Source organism: Anopheles coluzzii, chromosome 2, assembly GCF_943734685.1.
Source record: "Anopheles coluzzii chromosome 2, AcolN3, whole genome shotgun sequence".
Lineage (NCBI taxonomy): Eukaryota > Metazoa > Arthropoda > Insecta > Diptera > Culicidae > Anopheles > Anopheles coluzzii.
Window position 1 is genome coordinate 12420740 of NC_064670.1, and position 17705 is coordinate 12438444.

Below are 17705 nucleotides of genomic sequence, written 5' to 3' on the forward strand. Positions count from 1 at the left end.
CTTGTGCTTCTGCTTTCTGTGCAGTGCCACCGCGTTGTGGCTCCTCCTCCTCCTCCTCCTCCCGTGTGGTGTATGATGTGACTTCGAAATGCGGGGAAACCGTTGCGTCACACGGATGGATTTTGTTAAATTTTGCGCTACCACACTACCGCGCCCCCAGCTGCTTATCATCACGCGTACCAGCTGACGCAAGAGGTAGTTGGTTCAACGTGCTGTTGTTGCAGCCATGTGGTTCGACGGTGTGTGTGTGTAATAAGCCGTGCTATAAAACTATTACCACTTTTGCAGAGTGCTCACTATTGTGGTGCGGGGTGGTTGGAGCCGCCAGCGCATGTTGGAAATGAAATCGTTTTCTCGTAACTGGGCCAAACTGCCTGCTGGTGCTGCTGCAGTTCGTGCTTGATAATGTTTTCGCTTCCCGCCGCCCACAGCAGAGTATGCCATGCCTGCCAAAATCATCCGACAATTGGCTAATAGATTGGTACATGATTTTCGTCACGATCTCATCCACGAACACCACACCACCACACGCGATTGGTGGTGAATCTAAGTTCACTGTGGAGTTTTTCCACCAATAGTTTACTGTGTGTGCGTGTGTGTGTGTTTGGGCGGGTACTATTGGCATTGCTTTTGCGCCACATTCAATTTTGGGGCGCTTTTTACGAGCGTTTTGTGGTAGCAATTGGGGGCATTTTGTCTCTTTCTTTCTTCTTCGATTTCGAGTGTCAAATGTGCCAATGAGTGTGCACATGCACCTTCACGACGTGTGTTGTTGCTGCCTGCCACCTTCAACGCCGCCATGAAGGAACGTGATTTTATTTCGCCGATGACAAAATGACACTTTCGCGGATTTTGCAACACCACCCGCCACCACCACCTGTCCGTTTTCTTTGTACATCCATCTCCGTTCGTTCCGGGACACTCATGGGGGGGGGGGACTATTTGCTTTGCCAGACATCAACCCATACGCACACGCACAATTTCCTTCCCTTCGGTTGACCGTGGTTTACTTTACCGCTGACATTGGCCTTGTGCGTGTTTTTATCGACGAGTGTCGCACTTTTTTCCCCTCCGTGTTGATTACCAGATGTTGTTGCAAATAAAAAAGTTCCCTTAAAACTTAACACAGCCTGATAAAAAAGGCGAGGAAAGAGAAATAAATATACAAAACCAAAATATTGCTCTCACCTCCTTCCCCTCCCCCCAACTCAACCAACCACGTCGGGCGGACGTCCATGGAATAAAGAATAACAACAACAAAAAAACTGTCCCAACCATTTGGCACCACCATCGGCATGTGGCCGCCACCGTTGGCTTTGGCAGGGTGCTTTGTGCAGAAGTTGCAGTTTTGGTGCGTTGCGTTGTGTTGTGCTCTGGCACAAAGAGAGACACATTTTTCGCATTATCACAAGCGGCGGCGGCCAATGTGAGTCAAGGCGAGAGATGTTCTCGCGTTTTTGTTTTGCTGGATCGATTTTTTGTCCCTCTGCCCTCTAAAGGTTTGTGGATTGACGGGGGCTGCCTCACACACTCGTACATTGCAGTGTATACACACCTACCATGCCCGAAATTTGGGTCAAACAATGCTTTGCTCGTCGGTCCAGTTATTTGTTTTTGTCTCATACACTGGCGTAATAAAGTATTCTCACGCTCTGTGTGGTGGAACTTGGTACGATTGTATTATTCAAATGCAGTACAACATGTATTTTATACATGTCTACACGAGTCGAAGTCATTGTTTTTGATGTGAATGTGAGAAGAAAAAACTAGGTTAAAATGAATAGGAATATGTCCAAACATTATTGCAACTTGTGCTGCTTCTGTGCTTCTTCATTCTCCATTTATTCAACGACACGTTTCGGCAGGCGTCCACTACATCGGATGCGCACGTACCTTCCGAGGAAAGCATTTCGCTGCGGATGTTCAAAATGATACATTAAGAGGAAGATGCATTACACTTTTTCTACACCGGCATATGGAGCACACTTTCGACCGGAATTGCAATTACCACCAAATCACACACACACACACTGTGCAAAAGGACGGGGGGCCAGTGTACGTGCGGAAACACTTTCACTGGAAAAAATAATTTTTGCACTAATCGCTTTGCAACAATCATTAATGTGTGTGTGTGTGCCTGCCTGCACACCCTTGGGCATTACTGCAGCCAAGAGTGCACATGGTCGATGGTGTGCTGCTGCTGCTGCTGGTTGCGAATTTTCGTACCATTCCCATTTCTGGGTCATGTGGTCGCCGTCGGTCGTCGTCGCTGTGCCATTTTTCTTTCAATGGCCTTCCTGGGAACATCAAACATTTGTTTGAACAATTGCACTCCTCCCCCCCCCCACCCCCGCCACCATTGTTTGGCTGGCAGTGGGCATAGATGGATGGCCTTTCACGACGGTGGTGGCCTTAATATAGTGAGACCACCACCACTGCTGGTGGCGTTTTGGCGCTGCACAAGCTCCTGCGTGTGCTGTTCAGGCGCCATGCACGATTTCTCACTGTGGTGGAGTGAACGAACGTGGAAGCCTAAAAGCAAGAGGAAGAAACTCAAATTATTAGCATTAAATTATCCGGATCCTATAGGCGGAAGAGCGAAGGAGTTTTCCTGCTAATTTGCGAACATTTGGTAATCGATCGGTTACGGTAGAATGGGGATGAGAGGGGGGGTTTGCATCAAGCGAGACTGGCTGGCTTCTTGGCACTTTTACGATGAATGTGGGTGATGATGGATGAGAGAGAGAGCCTAGTGATGATGATTATCTTGCTGTAAAAGCTCACCTTTCCTGTTTGCTTTTAGTGGTGTGAGCGATTGTTAGGCACTAGGGGTTGTTGCTGTAATCGTTACCTTTAGTATGAAGTGAAGTGTGTGGCCTTAAGCTCCGCGAGGAGTGCGCTTGAAACCATTAAACAGATACTTCTCCGCTCCAAGCGGTTACCTTTAATCCCCACAGGAGCGCTCACTTAACCACTTGTGCTGCCTTACCAAACATCATATGAGTAACACACAGTTCCAAATAAAGTGTTAGCTTTCTTAGGTTGTAGACCACCTTGCAATGCTTGTCGAACAGCCCAAATGAGCGTTCCTTTGCGTACATTGTTTCAGGAAATAATATCATTCACCAACACAACACACAGCATTTCCGGTTGCTAATAATCTTCTTTTTTCTCTCCCTCTCTATCTCCTTTTTGCAGTACACCACCCAGATACTGTACGATCCGGCGAGGAAGAAAGAACCGTCGCCGACGTTTCAAACCGAGCGCGATACCTGTCTGTCGTACTTCTCCAAATGGAACGAGGCCAACCAGGTGGACTTTGTCGAGCAGCTTCTCTCCCGCATGTGCCATTACCAGCACGGACACATCAACGCCTACCTGAAACCGATGCTCCAGCGCGACTTCATCACACTGCTGCCCAGTAAGTAGGAAGGCAATGCCAAGGTGGAGAGAGTGAGAGCGAGATACAGAGCCCTTTGCCTAACGACGCTCTAATCGAACAAATCGATCGCAACGACATCCAAGCAACCAACCCCCGTCGGCCAAGATGGAAAGGGGGAGAAAAGCGCGCTTGCACACCTTGCCAGTAAAAGTGGGTCAAAGTGAGACTGTTCCCGAGATAGTGAGAAGAAGAAGAAGAAGTAAAAAAACGATGGTCTATGATGTGATGTTGTTGTCCCCCGTAGGTCAGGTTGTGTGGCACTGTTGCGATATCCATCCAGCCCAAGCCGAGATTGTTGGGACTTCAATTCTCGAGCTGAGAATGCCTGGCGGGTACCACCATCATCATCTCATCATCCATCTTGCCCCGCAGCATGTGTACGGTGTGAGCTTTCGAAGCAGGAAACAAAATGGAGAGAATGAAAAGAGATCTCCTTGTACGCCGCGTCCGTACCCGTTAATTTCTACGAACGCCGCAAGAAAGGTGCCAATATAATGTGGCCGCATATTCCGGGAAGCACATTCTCTTTCACGCTGACCCGGCTCCGATGCTGGTTTTGGTGTGTGTTTGTTTGTTGCCTTGCTGTGCAGGTCCCTTCGCCTAAGCAATATTAGAACAAACTGCTTGCTTGCTTGTGGAGACATGGATCGGGTGATTTTGTGTGTCTTGACCTTAATGTTTAGCAGAGCCTAGACCAATTGTAAATGTTTTTACCTTGTGAATGCTTTTTCTTAAAGGTTTTGCCATTATTTTCGCAGCCCATTTGGTGAGAAAATCATAAAAAAGAGTGGTGGAAGTATTTCGAAAAATTGTGTTCGCTACGTGGCCGTCCTGCGCATGAAGTCCTTGGGTACACCCTTCACACGTTGTGTGGGAATAGATTGAATTGATTTTCCTTTTCGCTCGAAAATCCCTCCAGCTCTCCGAATTGGCTCATTTACCGAGACTTTCCCAATGTGAGGCCGAAGGGAAAGAAAACAGCTGGATAACAGAACAGCGGTTAGTGGGAAATTAGCCACACTTCCGCAAATGATGGCCTTCTCAACAGTTGGGTGCTTTGGGGAGAGGTTGGGTGTGCAGTGCCTCTTTTCCTTCCACCTAAAAGATACGTTATAATTCGTTCCCACACCTTGTGTAAACTTCGCTGTCCGCATTGGTTTCGCTTGTCTCGTACCAAAAAACGCTTAATACTCAATTAACCTACTTTGATATCGGCGGAGGCTTCTCGCCCTACGGCGGCGATGTTCTACGGAGATACACACACACACATACACAGCAGGGCCAAATGACCTAACGTGGTAAACGGACGTACGAACGTGTTCGAGTGAGGGATATCGTTTTGGTGACCTATTTCAACCTAAAGACACGAGAGCCTAACCCAACCCGGGCCGCTGCTTGGTGTCCCCGTACTGTAACATGAATGGTGGACGACCCGTGTTGTTGAGACCATTGGAAGGAAGAAGATGACCGGAACTGATCGAAAGTGATTGAGCACAACAACAACAGCAACATACAAACTACCAACCCATGCTCCGTGTCGGAGGGAACGGATTGTTTTTAGCGCAACGACCGTTCAGAATGTCATTAGCCGCCAGGCTAGCTAGGCGCGGGGTTAAGTGGAAACTCACCGACGGTAATCACCCGTCCGTGGATAACCGCATCGGATTATGGATAATTGTCAGTGTTTGAGTCACCCGCCAAAGAGCTGGCGTGGTCCCACCGTCTGTCATAAACATTATGCATAGAGGGAAATATTGCTGTACACTGTAGTGGTGGAGCTCGGAATCGGACCTACCCAATTCCGATTCTGATTCCGGAGCCGATTCCAGAGCCGAATTTGGAGCCGATTCCGGAGTTGGATCCGAAATCGGTACCGGAATCGGAAATGGCTCTGGGATCAGAATCAGGTCTGGAATCAGTATCGACCGGGGAATCGCAATTTGCTCCGGTAACGGAATCAAAATTGATTCCTTAGTTAGAATTAGCTGCGGAATGAGCATCAGTTCTTGAATTGAAATAAGAAGTTTCAGAAGGGAAATCATTCCGGTAATCTCCATAAGAATGGATCGTTTACAAGTAATTTTTGATGCGGCTATCAATACGTTGCATCATTGGATCAAAACGTCTATTCTTATGGAGATGCCGAAACCGACTCCGATTTCGAAGCGGCACCAATTCCGGAGCCGATTCCGATTCCAGAGCCGATTCCGGAGGTGATTCCGGAATCGCCGAAAACATCAGTTTTCCCATCACTAGTACACAGGTACAGGCGAGACACGACCTAGATGTACACAGCTCACAGCTCACGGTCAACTGATCTCAAATCGGTTTAGAGACTTTTAGATTAAAGTACGCTGTTAACGGTAGAGACAGCATTTGTGGAATGGGTTCTACAAGCGTGTAATTATAGTACGACATTTTGTTGACCCTCTCAGTACTAAAACTTCCACGTTGTATGCGTATATTCATCTGATTAGTACTTTGCATTGATGTGGTTTGGTTGAAAATAACAGAAGAACTTTCTCCAAACCTGATCCAAAAATCACGAACAGTTTATTCTGTCTGAGTTTTGATGTTGTAGACATAGCAACCCGCGACGTACGAATGTACATTCATAGTAACCATTGCTATGAAGTTTCCCGTTAATCACCTTAACACACACAGTGGTTCTCAACAAAAAACTAAACAAAAAAAAACGCCCGCACTCCTTCGTATCGTGTGACATTTGACACGGTTTCACATACCTTCTGGTGGTCGCCATTCTGCCACCCTTCATAAATGGCTCGTTAACAACACCCATCGCGCAACATAATCGTTCGTTCGGTTCTTTGTTGACCGAGTCTCCCCTTTGTTGGCCGAGACTAACCTTAGTGGAGAAGGTATTTGGCGTGCGAAAAGTGTTTAATTAACTGCTATGAAGGAAATACATTGGTTATAACAACAGCACAAATGGGGGAAAACACGAAACTGAAAGAAAGGTAATGGTTTTAGTTCGCTCCCCTCTTCCCCCGGGGGTTCAAAGTTTGTTGAACCTTTTCTTTTGCTCGAGTGCTCCTTATATTGCATGTTGAATACGAATCTTATTTGGAATTTGGCGTCCCGTTCGTCTACTACGTACCCGCGGGTGTCTGCCGTTGTAATTATCCTTGCAAATGAGCTGATTGAGGAGTTCTTAGGTGGTTTGGTACACATTTTTCTTGATGATGTGCAGCTTATAGTATAACATTGGATTAGTACCACCTCACGAGGTGCGATGCAGGTTCAATTTCCCTTTGACTTTGATAACGTTGTATGCAAAATGAAGAAAAGATTTGAGAACAGCTTTTAACAGTATTAAATTGTATGCTCTAGCAGAAATGCACTGCTTTAAGTTTTTAATATTAACTTTCTTTCAAATACTTACGTATTGTTTTTTTTCTCTCTCTCTCTCTCCCTCTCTACAGCAAAAGGATTGGATCACGTGGCAGAAAACATTCTCTCCTATCTAGACGCCAAGTCGCTGTGCCGGGCGGAGCGCGTTTGCAAAGAATGGTCCCGCGTCATCTCCGAAGGCATGCTGTGGAAGAAGCTGATCGAACGAAACGTCCGCACCGATTCCCTCTGGCGGGGGTTGGCAGAACGCAAAGGATGGTAAGCTTGATGGCGTGGAATGTGGACGCAACTGCAACACCTTAACAACAACAACAACACTTCTCTTCCTTCCCAAACCAGGATCAAATATCTGTTCATACCGCGGCCGGGCGTCACACTGCGACAGCACAAGTTCTACCGCGAGCTGTTCCCCAAGATCATGAAGGACATCGAGGCGATCGAGAACAACTGGCGCACGGGCAATCACAACCTACAGCGAATAAACTGCCGGTCAGAGAATTCGAAGGGCGTCTACTGTTTGCAGTACGATGACGACAAGATTGTGTCCGGGCTGCGCGACAACACGATCAAGATCTGGAGCCGCTCGACGCTGCAGTGCTGCATGGTAAGCAGCGGCCGCCCCGGGGGGGAGGGGGAAGGCGCTTGTCGACGCAATCTCTAATCCAATGTCTTGTGCCAGCAGATTCTTACAGGACACACTGGCTCGGTGTTATGCCTACAGTACGACGATAAGGTCATCATTAGCGGGTCGAGCGATTCGACGGTGCGCGTGTGGGACGTGAACACGGGCGAAATGGTCAACACGCTGATACATCACTGTGAGGCGGTACTGCATCTGCGCTTCAACAACGGCATGATGGTAACCTGTTCGAAGGTGTGTATTTAGCGGGAGGATGGGGTTTGTTTGCGCGTGTGAGATTCTTTGGGAGAGGTTTTAAGCTCATCTTCTATCTCCGCTCTACCAGGATCGTTCCATTGCCGTGTGGGATATGGTGTCGCCGACGGAGATTGGACTGCGGCGCGTCCTGGTTGGACACCGGGCGGCCGTCAACGTGGTCGACTTCGACGAGAAGTACATCGTGTCGGCGTCCGGCGACCGCACGATCAAGGTGTGGAACTCGACCAACTGCGAGTTTTTGCGCACGCTGAACGGCCACAAGCGGGGCATCGCCTGCTTACAGTATCGCGACCGGTTAGTGGTCAGCGGTAGCTCGGATAATTCGATAAGGTACGGCAATAATCTGGCGGGCGGGACACTATCGTCAGCAAACAACACACCCACACACACACATCTAATCCACTACATTGATGTTAAAACTCTTTGCAGACTATGGGACATCGAGTGTGGTACCTGTTTGCGAATTCTCGAGGGCCACGAGGAGCTCGTTCGCTGCATTCGGTTCGATTCGAAGCGCATCGTTAGCGGGGCGTACGATGGCAAAATCAAAGTATGGGATCTCCAAGCTGCCTTAGACATTCGAGCACAAACCAATACGCTGTGCTTGAAAACGTTGGTGGTAAGTGTTGGCTAGAGTTAGGTGGTAGTTGTTCCGATCAGTCCATCTTCTAACCGTCTGTTCTGTTTCGCACGACAACACACACATTCACACAGGAACACACCGGTCGCGTATTCCGGTTGCAATTCGACGAATTCCAGATCGTGAGCAGTTCACACGACGACACGATTCTGATATGGGACTTCCTTAACTGTTCGCCGCAGGAGGAAACGACCGCACCGTCCTCCGGTGGCAGCATCGTCCCGGTAAGCGCGCATCACCACCCCACCTCACTTCCTTCCGGCGGCAGAGTTTGATTTCCATTTTGGCTTTTTTTATGTTTTGCAGAGCAACCATCACAACAACAGTGGCAGCAGTAGCGGCAGCGGCTCTATCGGTGGCGGACCAGCGATCGGTGGCGTGGTCGGTGTTGGCATGGGCGGTGGCGGAGGGGGTGGCGGCGGGGGCGACGGTGGTGGCAGCAGCAGCAGTGGTGGAGGCGGTGGCAACCTAAACGGCAGCCTAGCGCTGCAAAACAGGACAAACAACAATGGTGCCGGCAACAACAACAACAACAACTTGCAGAACGATGATCTGAGCGACTAAAACTGATGAAATCGTACATCTTCTTGTTGGGAGTTGAGCTGAGGAGTGTGTGACGACGACGATGATGATGACGATGATGATGATCGATCATCGGGAATCTGTGGTGTGAAGAAGAATCCGTAATCATCTCCATACATACCCCGCTTCCCATCAGCCCAAACCGAACTTTTTTTTTCTCAAATGAGCGCGCGTGATCTTATTGTAGAGGAAGAGGAGGAGGAGAAGAAGAAAGTGGCTTGCCTTTTCTGTTTGCTACAAACCACAACAACAACAACAACAACAACATTCATACACACCGGACATACATAGATACTCACATGTTCACACCCAATATGACGCGCGCAGTGATACTCTGGATCCCCTTTTTTTCTTTACCTTTGAATTCGTATGTCTTTAGCCCTTTACACCTTCAACTCAACATCCCCCTCCCCCCCCCCCCCCCTTCCACCTTTTCGGAATTTCATCCTGGCGCTTGCCCGTTCCATTTTATTTATTAAAATAATACATAGTATATGAAGTAAACAATGCAACAGCAATCGTGGCTTTTGCAGCAGCCGCCGGGCTTCTGCACAGTGTAATTGAAGGAAAAGAAAGATTGGTTTACCTTGCAGTTGAAATCGGTTCACTACGATCGATGGGAGAGAGGCACAGGATGCGCGAAACACAAGACACGGAACGGCCAGCACCCATTGCGTGTATATGTTTTGACGTCTATCTTGGTTCTTCGCTAACATCTCTCTCTATCTCTCTCGCTTGATCTTTTTCTCTTTACCTTGTTTTCTCTCTTGCTTATTCTAGTAGCCAACTGCGATTGTGCCTGCCTCAAAGAAATTGCTGCAGGAAGTGTGACGAAGAAAATTCGTCATATTCTCCGTTTTTTTTTGCACAGCGATCGCATTAGTCTAAACCTGCGTTTAGCTCGTTTTCTGACTCAGTATTGCTAAGTCCAGCCGAGGATGGAATCGACGCTTGTCTTAGCCTTGTTGTAGAAGAAACAGGAAGAGAGCGAGAGAAAGCGAGAGAGCAAGAAATAACATGAATTGAGAACAAGAGAGAGAGAGAGAGAGAGAGGGAAAATGAACAAAAGGAACAGGAAAATTGGAAAGAAACAAAGGAAAAGTAGAAAAAAAGTTTCGAAATCTCTAAAACAGCCCTAAAACAAAGAAGAAGAACAAAAAACAAGAGAAAAACACACGATGCCACCCTTTGTGATGAAGAAGGCAGGACAGATCAAACGGGACTGATTCATTAGCAGAAAAAGAAGAAGAAAAAAAGCCCCACAAAAACCGAAGTAGCAGTAAATGATTGAATAAAGCAAAAAGAAAGAAAGAAAGAAAGAAAGAAAAAAGCAAACACAGGAAACGTGAGCACAGAATGTAATTGTAACCTCTCTCGAGCAACAACAACACAAGCAAAACAGAAAATGGTCTGAACTTATGAGTGTAACATATAAAAAGAAGAAGAAAAAAACTAAAACAAACTAAGGTGTATGTGTTAAGTTGTGCGTGTGTGTGTGTGTGTGTGTGTGTGTGTGTGCGTGCATGCGTGTAAAAAGAGAAACTTTATCGAAAGGAAACCGCAATGCAGATGACAAAACATAACATGGAAACAGATGCCCTCTCTAGGAAGGAAAGTGAATCATGTACAATGAATGAGCATTATGTTACGCGCGCTGCATTGTTGCATTGTTGCGTGCTGTGCTGCAGGTGATCCATTCGCGACTGCGCACCAAACCAAACGCCTTTGTTTAGCGCCACGCACGCAATGGAATGTGTTTCTGTCTCTCTTTTTTTAATTTCAATTGCATATACATACGTGTGTGTGTGTTTGTGCGTGTCGGCCGAAGGATAAAAAATCAATAACCGAAAGTGTGTTCATGGTGTAGACTGTATGTGTGTGTGTGTGGGTGTGTGTTCTCGCACGAGACTTTCCCGCGTTTCCAGCGCAAGAATTCCTTAGTTCCGTTACAATGTTCTGAATTGGAAAGGGCGGAATGTATGAGGATGCACCCCCCACCCCCCCTCCCCAAAATACACTCAAATATAGGGGATAAACCCGTTAAATTCAATCTTGCAACACAACAAAACCCAAGGCTGTTCAAGTGGAAGCGGTAGTAGAAAAGGAAGACGCTAGCATAAACCGTGCTGTGTGTGTGTGTGTGTGTGTGTGTGGGTGTGTGTGTGTGTGTGTGTGTGTGTGTGTACAGAGAAGTGTGCAGGGAAAAGGGGAGAAAGGCAAGAGGGGAAGAATTGTTAACAGAGGAGTAAACGCGAGAAGAAGGGATGAATGAGTAGTATTGACATTGTGCGACTGTTACTAGAATTATATTAATTATTATCATTTTCTAATTCTTCTTAGCACGAATTATTATCAACTCTACAAAATGATCATTATGAAGCAGTTTTATTAGTACATCTAAGAGAAAGGCTGCCCGGGTGTGTGTGTGTGTGTGTGTGTGTGGCGGAGGATGCTGCAGATTTGAGTAAAACACTAGAGGAAAGCTTCTTAATTGTGTGTTGGTATTTTTTTTTTAACAGAGAAATAACAAAAAGAAAATGGAAACTCTGGTAAGCGGTGATTACGGATTAGAATCAAAAGAAAGTAACAAAGAAGCTAATCCCTTTGAAAAAGAAAAAAAAACCACTGACGTTATAAAAAAAGAAACTATAAACACATTAGCAAAACACCCAACAAGGGAAAACAAAGGCTCTCATTGAAACACACACACAAACTCAAGCAAAAGGTAAAAAAGAAGATATATTTATTACATACTGACTAAAGTAAATTGAACACAGGGGGGACGAGAAGAATGAGAAGAAACGCAAAACATGTGAAGTAAACAGCAGACAAAAGGAATAGAAAGCGAAAAAGCATATAACGAGAAAGCATATAAATTATGATAAAAAAAGAAACTAATCCAATAAAACAAAATCGTCCTTCATAACCCGTTTAAAAACAAAGCAAGAAATGAGACAGAAAGATATAGAAGGAAAGATAGGAGATAAAGAAGAAGGGAAGGAAAGCAGCGCGTGTTTATGTGATGAAACAAAACAAAACAAAAAAAGAAGAAATGTTTTAGCGTAAGAGAGAATGTGAAAAGCAAAGTAAATAAATATAGTACACAAAAGAACAGCAACTTACATGAATATATAAATAGCTTTCACATGCTCGCATCTCTCTCTCTCTTTCTCTCTATCTCTCTCTTTCGCTGTTCTCATCTCGCAAGAGGCAGATGGGTGATGATAAAGCAAAACAGGCAAACATACATCGATCCCCCGTAGGTGGGAACGGGATGAATTATATATTGAATTATAGAGACCACAACAGACAAAAAAACAGACCCATAAAAGAATAAAGAGGTATGCATCCTAAAAAAAGATAGGGAAAATAACAATACCTATGTACACGTGAACACATCGGTCCTCTTAACCATAAGTAGTGTACCGGAAAAGTAAAGCAACAGCGCAGGCAGGCGGCAGTTGTAATGATATACGCAGGTGATAATAGTACCGAATGTGGATTAGCGCGAAGGTAATAAACGATAGAGTGAACAGAACACACAAAAATGTCTTCATTTCACACAAATTGAAGTCATCCATGTCTAATCTAACGCCGATCAGCTCTCGTGAAGCTACCTCCAATTCTGGTGTGCGCTTCTGGTACAGGCAACCAAACAAGCGAGATGGCAACAGACTGATCAGTATTGAATGACACCTCCTTTGTTTCCTTCGCTCCTGCCATCCCTGTCGCGCGCAAGCACACAAATACACGGCTACTACACAACCTCCACTACTTTGCGTCACGCGATCCTGCTACTTCAGTGCAGCTGGCCGTTGGCCGTGTTGGCGCGTTGCTATGGATACGCGCGCACGGTCGATCGAGGGTGCGGGCGGCTTTACAGTCGCGTGACAGAATGGAGCGCGCGCGCGCACGTGTGTTGGTGTGTCATTTGTTTTCGTTCTTTTAACATGTTTTTAAATATTTGTATCGTTTATTTGTTGAGTAAAATGTTTCAGACTTCTCCCAGACCGCTTAAGCTATTTCGAGTGTTACATTGTGTATTGTACAATTTCATTGTGCTGATAGGTAAAGAAGTGATTTAAGTTGCGGAGGAATAGAACTGTTTGAAATCTGACCATTTTCATAGTTGAGATTCTTATCACGCGGTTCTTACGTGGTACGATAAATATTGATTAAATCCTGTACAAAAATCCTTTCTAATCGATGTAAAATAGTAACAATCACCCCAGCTATTGTATATGAGATTCCTATTTTAAAACAAGCGTATAACAATGTTGACCTCTACCACACACACAATCAATCCTATTGGATTCATTTGAACTTTGCCTTCTTTAACATTTTCCCACTCACTTTACAACATATAAATCTATCCGCGGGACTAGCTATTCAATATACTTCCTTTCTCTTCCCTTACTTGATCGTTTCGGCTTGCCTTGCCTTTAATCATGCCCTCCTGCCTTCCGCTGCACCTCCTGCGCTAATCCTGCCAGATCGGGGTAAAGTACGGCCGCTGGAACGATGCGCTGCTGGCTGCGTGACGATTCGCCCACCGCCGCACCAGCAGCACCTGCACCCGCCGAACCAGCCTCACCGCCACCACCGTCCAGCTCCGGCACCGGTGGCCTGTACCCGGCCACGAGCGCTTTGCCCGCATTCTTGGCCGTCCGTTTGGCCAACCCCTTCGGCGTGATGTAGTTCATGTTGTGCGTGACATTGATCACGTTGCCGACCGTATCGAGCGAGCTGCCCACCACCCGGCCCGCCTCCGTACCGTACCGATGCTCCACTATCTGGACCGTGCTGGTGCTCAAGCTCTGCCCCAGGATGGAAGCGGACCGCTCCAGCCCCTCGTACACCGTGCCGAACCCCTCCACCGCGCCGGCACAGATCGTGAGCGCACCGTTCATGCGCTCCGAGGCGGCCTGCTCGCTCATGCCCGTCCCGTACGCGAGCAGGGCGCTGCCGTGCCGCTGAATGTGCGGCGCCAGGAAGCGGCCGAGTGCCATCGTGGCCGTACCGACCTTGCCCGCCACGTAGCTCGTTACGCCCGCCGCCGTACCGGTGACCGTTTTCGCAATCTCGATGCCGGTGCGCACGTTCTTCGGCACGTGCACGGTGGTGGTGGAAGCGGTCGCATCTTCCGCCACCGTTGCCGCCGGCTGCTTTTGGCCCAGCTTCGAAATAACGTACGGTGTGCCGGTAGCGATGAGCTGGCCCGTCTTTTCCGCGCCCCGCACTAAGCCCTGCGAAAGGTAGAAGGCACCCTTGATGATGCCGGCCGACACGGTGGTCGAGTCGGGCAGGAGGGAGCGCTTGCGAACGCGGGCCGGGCCCGTGCTGCTGGACGGCTGCGTGACAATGCCGTGCAGGAAGGCGACCAAAATCTCCAGCACCACTTCATCGGCCTCGGCCGGCACTACCAGCCCGATTGCGCGGCCCCGCTCACTGTCCGCGCCCAGATCGGGCAGTATGAAGGCGCCGTACTCCGTCCGGTAGCAGGGCGATACGCCCGGGATGAGCGGATAGATGAGAAAGCCGGGTCGGTCCGGTCCATCGGGCCGTTGTTCCTCCGGTGGCGGGTGCGGTAATTCCCCGACGGGTGGCGCTGTACCCTTGCTGTCCGCATGCTCCTCTTTCGCCTCCACCGATTCGAGCTGCTCCAGCGGTTCTTCCGCGTTCTCGATGCGTGTGGCCGACCTTGTTTCGATCACTTGCAGAAACACGGTCGCCTGCAGCTGCCGCCTTTCGTCGCCCTCAATGCGCACGATGCGCAGCGTCGAGTCGGCCATCGTCCGGCTGACCACGCCGTCCGGCTCGATGTAGTACACCTGCACACCGTCACACGAAAACAGCAATTCCAGCCGGTCGGCATCGGATTCGTCCGCCGTCGCCGCATCCGACATGTCCCGCAGTGCCATCGCTAGCTCCGTGTACGTCCAGGGCCGCTGGCCGGTGCCATTTTCGGCACCGCCGCCCGCTTCCGACGACCCATTGCCACCGAGCTGTCCGACGCGCTGCAGAACTTCACCGCGCGTACGCTTCAGCTTGTGGATCATCGCGACGGCCTGCTGCCAGGTTTCGTCTGCCTGCGGGCCCTGCACTTCCAGGTCGGGCATTTCCACGGGCAGGGCAAGCGTTTCGTCGATGCGCCGTATGCCGTCCTTGTACGCCTGCAGGGCCAGATCGGGACGTTCGTGCTCCTCGAGCTTGATCGCACGCTCGATCGTGGCGTACGCTTCATCGTGGCCAGCTTTGATTGTTTCGTACGTTCGGCGCCACTCTTGGGAGGCGGGCGTAGTCGGGGCCGCCGGGAAGACCATGCTCCAGATCGATGCGGTTGTTTCTAGGAGCGAGAGCAATGGGAGAGAAATTAGTTTTTAGTTGGAAAAAAATGAAACCATATTGGATAATCTGAAAATGCTCATTAACAACATAAATAAAGTGCTAGAATGGGTGAGAAATGTGTCATACGCAAGAATAGTTTCATTTTACTCAGGAAGTGCTTGTCAGTTTCTAGCAGTGCTGAACATTCACGTCCGCCCTAGATGGCTTTAATTGACCACAAACACTAATTTTACGTTGTAATTACTAGGAGGAAAACAAAAACGAATTTTACTGCTCTAATCTACTGTTTTTTTCTGTTATAAATAATATTTGGCGTATAATAATCAAACAGATAACGCTAGCGCAACAATTACACCACTTGCGCTAGGCTTCTAATCGCGCATACAAGGAATCGTGCTGGAAGACCCGCTCGACTACACTACGCCTACTAGATACAGAGCTTTGGTGCAAAATTCATTCCCTACTCCGCAAAATTCCAAGCTTACTTTGCCGGCCCTCCCTGTTTGGTGCACCACTCTGCCTGCCTGACTAACCTGCCAGCGATTCCCAAAGAATGTCCATCCTAGAAGGCACTGAAACTGGGCTGTAAAAGTCCCGCCGGATGAAAGAAAATGGCAAAACATTGTGGAACGGGTGGTACGACAGGAACAGAAAACGTCGACAATTAGTGAACAAATTTGTGTCGAATTCGCAACAGGAAGTAAAACTACATTCAACAGGTTTGTTTTTCCTTATTTTTTCTTCATTAGCAGCAGGTAAGTGATGCGCATGCGATTGGAATTGTTAATAGAGCTAAAGACGAAAACGTGGTGTATTATTTAGTTTCACTGTCTGAAAATGACCATTTTTTTCCTTTTGTTCTCTCTTTCTCTGCATTTGCTATCACCACACACTTTTGTAAATCGTCGTTCGAAAAGCCTTTCAAGTGCATCGTGAAAATGATGTGGGGGTACATTCACCCCGCGCCCGCAACCGCACACAATGGTCTATTTCCTCTATATCAAAAACATATAATAGGGAGCTAAACATTAAAATTATTACTGCTAGTACCTTTTACAGTAGAATCTTTCGGTCTGTTCTTCCGTCCGCTTATCAGTACACGGCACGCACACACTGCAGCAACTGGTCGCTTGGAGCGATTTCACGCAAAATTACTCGCCAATCAGCACGGACTACTACTGACTGGCTGTTGCGCGCCCGTCCGCTTCGTTCTGGCGTGACGATCGTCTGAACTTTGGATTGCGAACGGATGATGCGGTGCCCTGCTGTTGCGTCAGCCAAATCGGCCTTTCTTTTGGCCCTTGAAATTGTTTCGCAATACAAAAAAAAATGACACACACTCACGCTCGGCTTCACGGAATCGTATTCTTGGAGAGGGGCTAAACGCTATTTTTCCTTCTGCTGCGCGAGACACTGATGATGATGATGATGCTGATGGTTCAAGGCCAAGTTTAGAGCTTCTTCTCGGCAGCAAATACGCACACGCGACAGTTGGTAATTAGAACACGATAAAAAATAACACTATGACTAAAACCGGTTGAGATTCGGACGTTAAATGCCAGGACGAGATTCGTGCCACGACAAAACCATGCGGCCAGGTGGAGGAGGCGATGCGTTTGTGTTGATTTTCTGTTGTTGTTGTTGTTGCAAATTGTGGTTTGTTTTGACTGATATCGAACAGGTAGGACCATTGGAGCTTGAATTGACAGCTCTTTGCAAACCTTCGGTGACGTGTGGAATCAAAACAGAGAAATTATTTTATCATTTTTTTAAATAATTCGTTAACTTTTTATCATATTTAGAAGCTGAAGAATGCAAAGAATCGTATTGAAATGTCGAAAATAGCACAACTTATCATCTACTATCCGTGCTTGATTTCTCTATTGTAGTGCTTTGATTATGATTTCGGAAAATTCTTCATTTAAGACGTAAACGTGTGTTGTATGGTTTCAATATTTCCGTACGATTTTATTTATTATTACAGTAAAAAAAATGTAGGTTGTATAATGTGTCTGTTTCTGCACATCGCCCCCTTCCTCGTCCTCTCCCTGTCTGTCTCTCTTTCTCTCGAATACCACAAACTCACGCACACAATGATCACGCTTAAATTCGAAAAATTAACCATGTGGGGCTCGTAATGTTTAATTCAACTTCGTATAATAAGCCTTATCCGTTCGCAAATCGCTTTTCGTTCGTTCGCTAATCGTTCGCTTGACAGCGGTTTGCGAACAAATCACATCTCTTCCCTTCCGTACTGTCCCCGGTTATTTTCCATACATTCGTGAAATTAGATTACAGTAAAAATAGCTCGTACACACGGGGGCCTGTTTGGCATTTTACCATAGGCATTCTTTTTTTTGCGCGAAATAGGCGCACTTAGGGCAGCCAACACAACGCTTGGTCTTTTTTTCCCTTGATTTTGT

General features: G+C 47.4%; 2 protein-coding genes across 8 annotated transcripts in view; one reads left to right on the forward strand and one right to left on the reverse strand.

The window, feature by feature from the left end:
• The window catches only part of LOC120952295 (beta-TrCP), a 24417-nt gene extending 14349 nt beyond the window's left edge, over window positions 1-10068 (forward strand). For all 6 annotated transcript variants that reach the window (XM_040371566.2, XM_040371565.2, XM_040371563.2 and 3 more), the window contains 8 exons: window positions 3199-3421; window positions 6886-7072; window positions 7154-7418; window positions 7497-7688; window positions 7780-8042; window positions 8142-8331; window positions 8427-8576; window positions 8659-10068. In XM_040371566.2, coding sequence (XP_040227500.2) covers window positions 3199-3421; window positions 6886-7072; window positions 7154-7418; window positions 7497-7688; window positions 7780-8042; window positions 8142-8331; window positions 8427-8576; window positions 8659-8916 — 1728 coding nt within the window. In that variant the 3' untranslated portion in view covers window positions 8917-10068. The remainder of the gene's footprint in view (window positions 1-3198; window positions 3422-6885; window positions 7073-7153; window positions 7419-7496; window positions 7689-7779; window positions 8043-8141; window positions 8332-8426; window positions 8577-8658) is intronic.
• On the reverse strand, window positions 9338-16940 carry LOC120952301 (protein spartin). 2 transcript variants are annotated; one of them, XM_040371573.2, is made up of 2 exons: window positions 16333-16940; window positions 9338-15280 (listed from the first exon to the last, which is right to left on the reverse strand). In XM_040371573.2, the coding sequence occupies exon 2, from the start codon at window positions 15255-15257 to the stop codon at window positions 13377-13379; it is 1881 nt and encodes a 626-aa protein (XP_040227507.2). In that variant the 5' UTR covers window positions 15258-15280; window positions 16333-16940; the 3' UTR covers window positions 9338-13376. The 2 variants fall into 2 exon arrangements, with proteins under 2 accessions (XP_040227507.2, XP_049461981.1); XM_049606024.1 differs by lacking the exon at window positions 16333-16940 and adding an exon at window positions 15816-16295.
• Between the last annotated feature and the right edge of the window lie 765 nt (window positions 16941-17705).

Excerpts from the sequence above, each read along its gene's own strand:
- LOC120952301 (XM_049606024.1), bottom strand. The coding sequence starts at position 15,843 with ATGGACATTCTTTGGGAATCGCTGGCAG. Across the intron at positions 15,281-15,815 it reads TCTTTGGGAATCGCTGGCAG|AAACAACCGCATCGATCTGG; the intron begins GTTAGTCAGGCA and ends TCTCGCTCCTAG.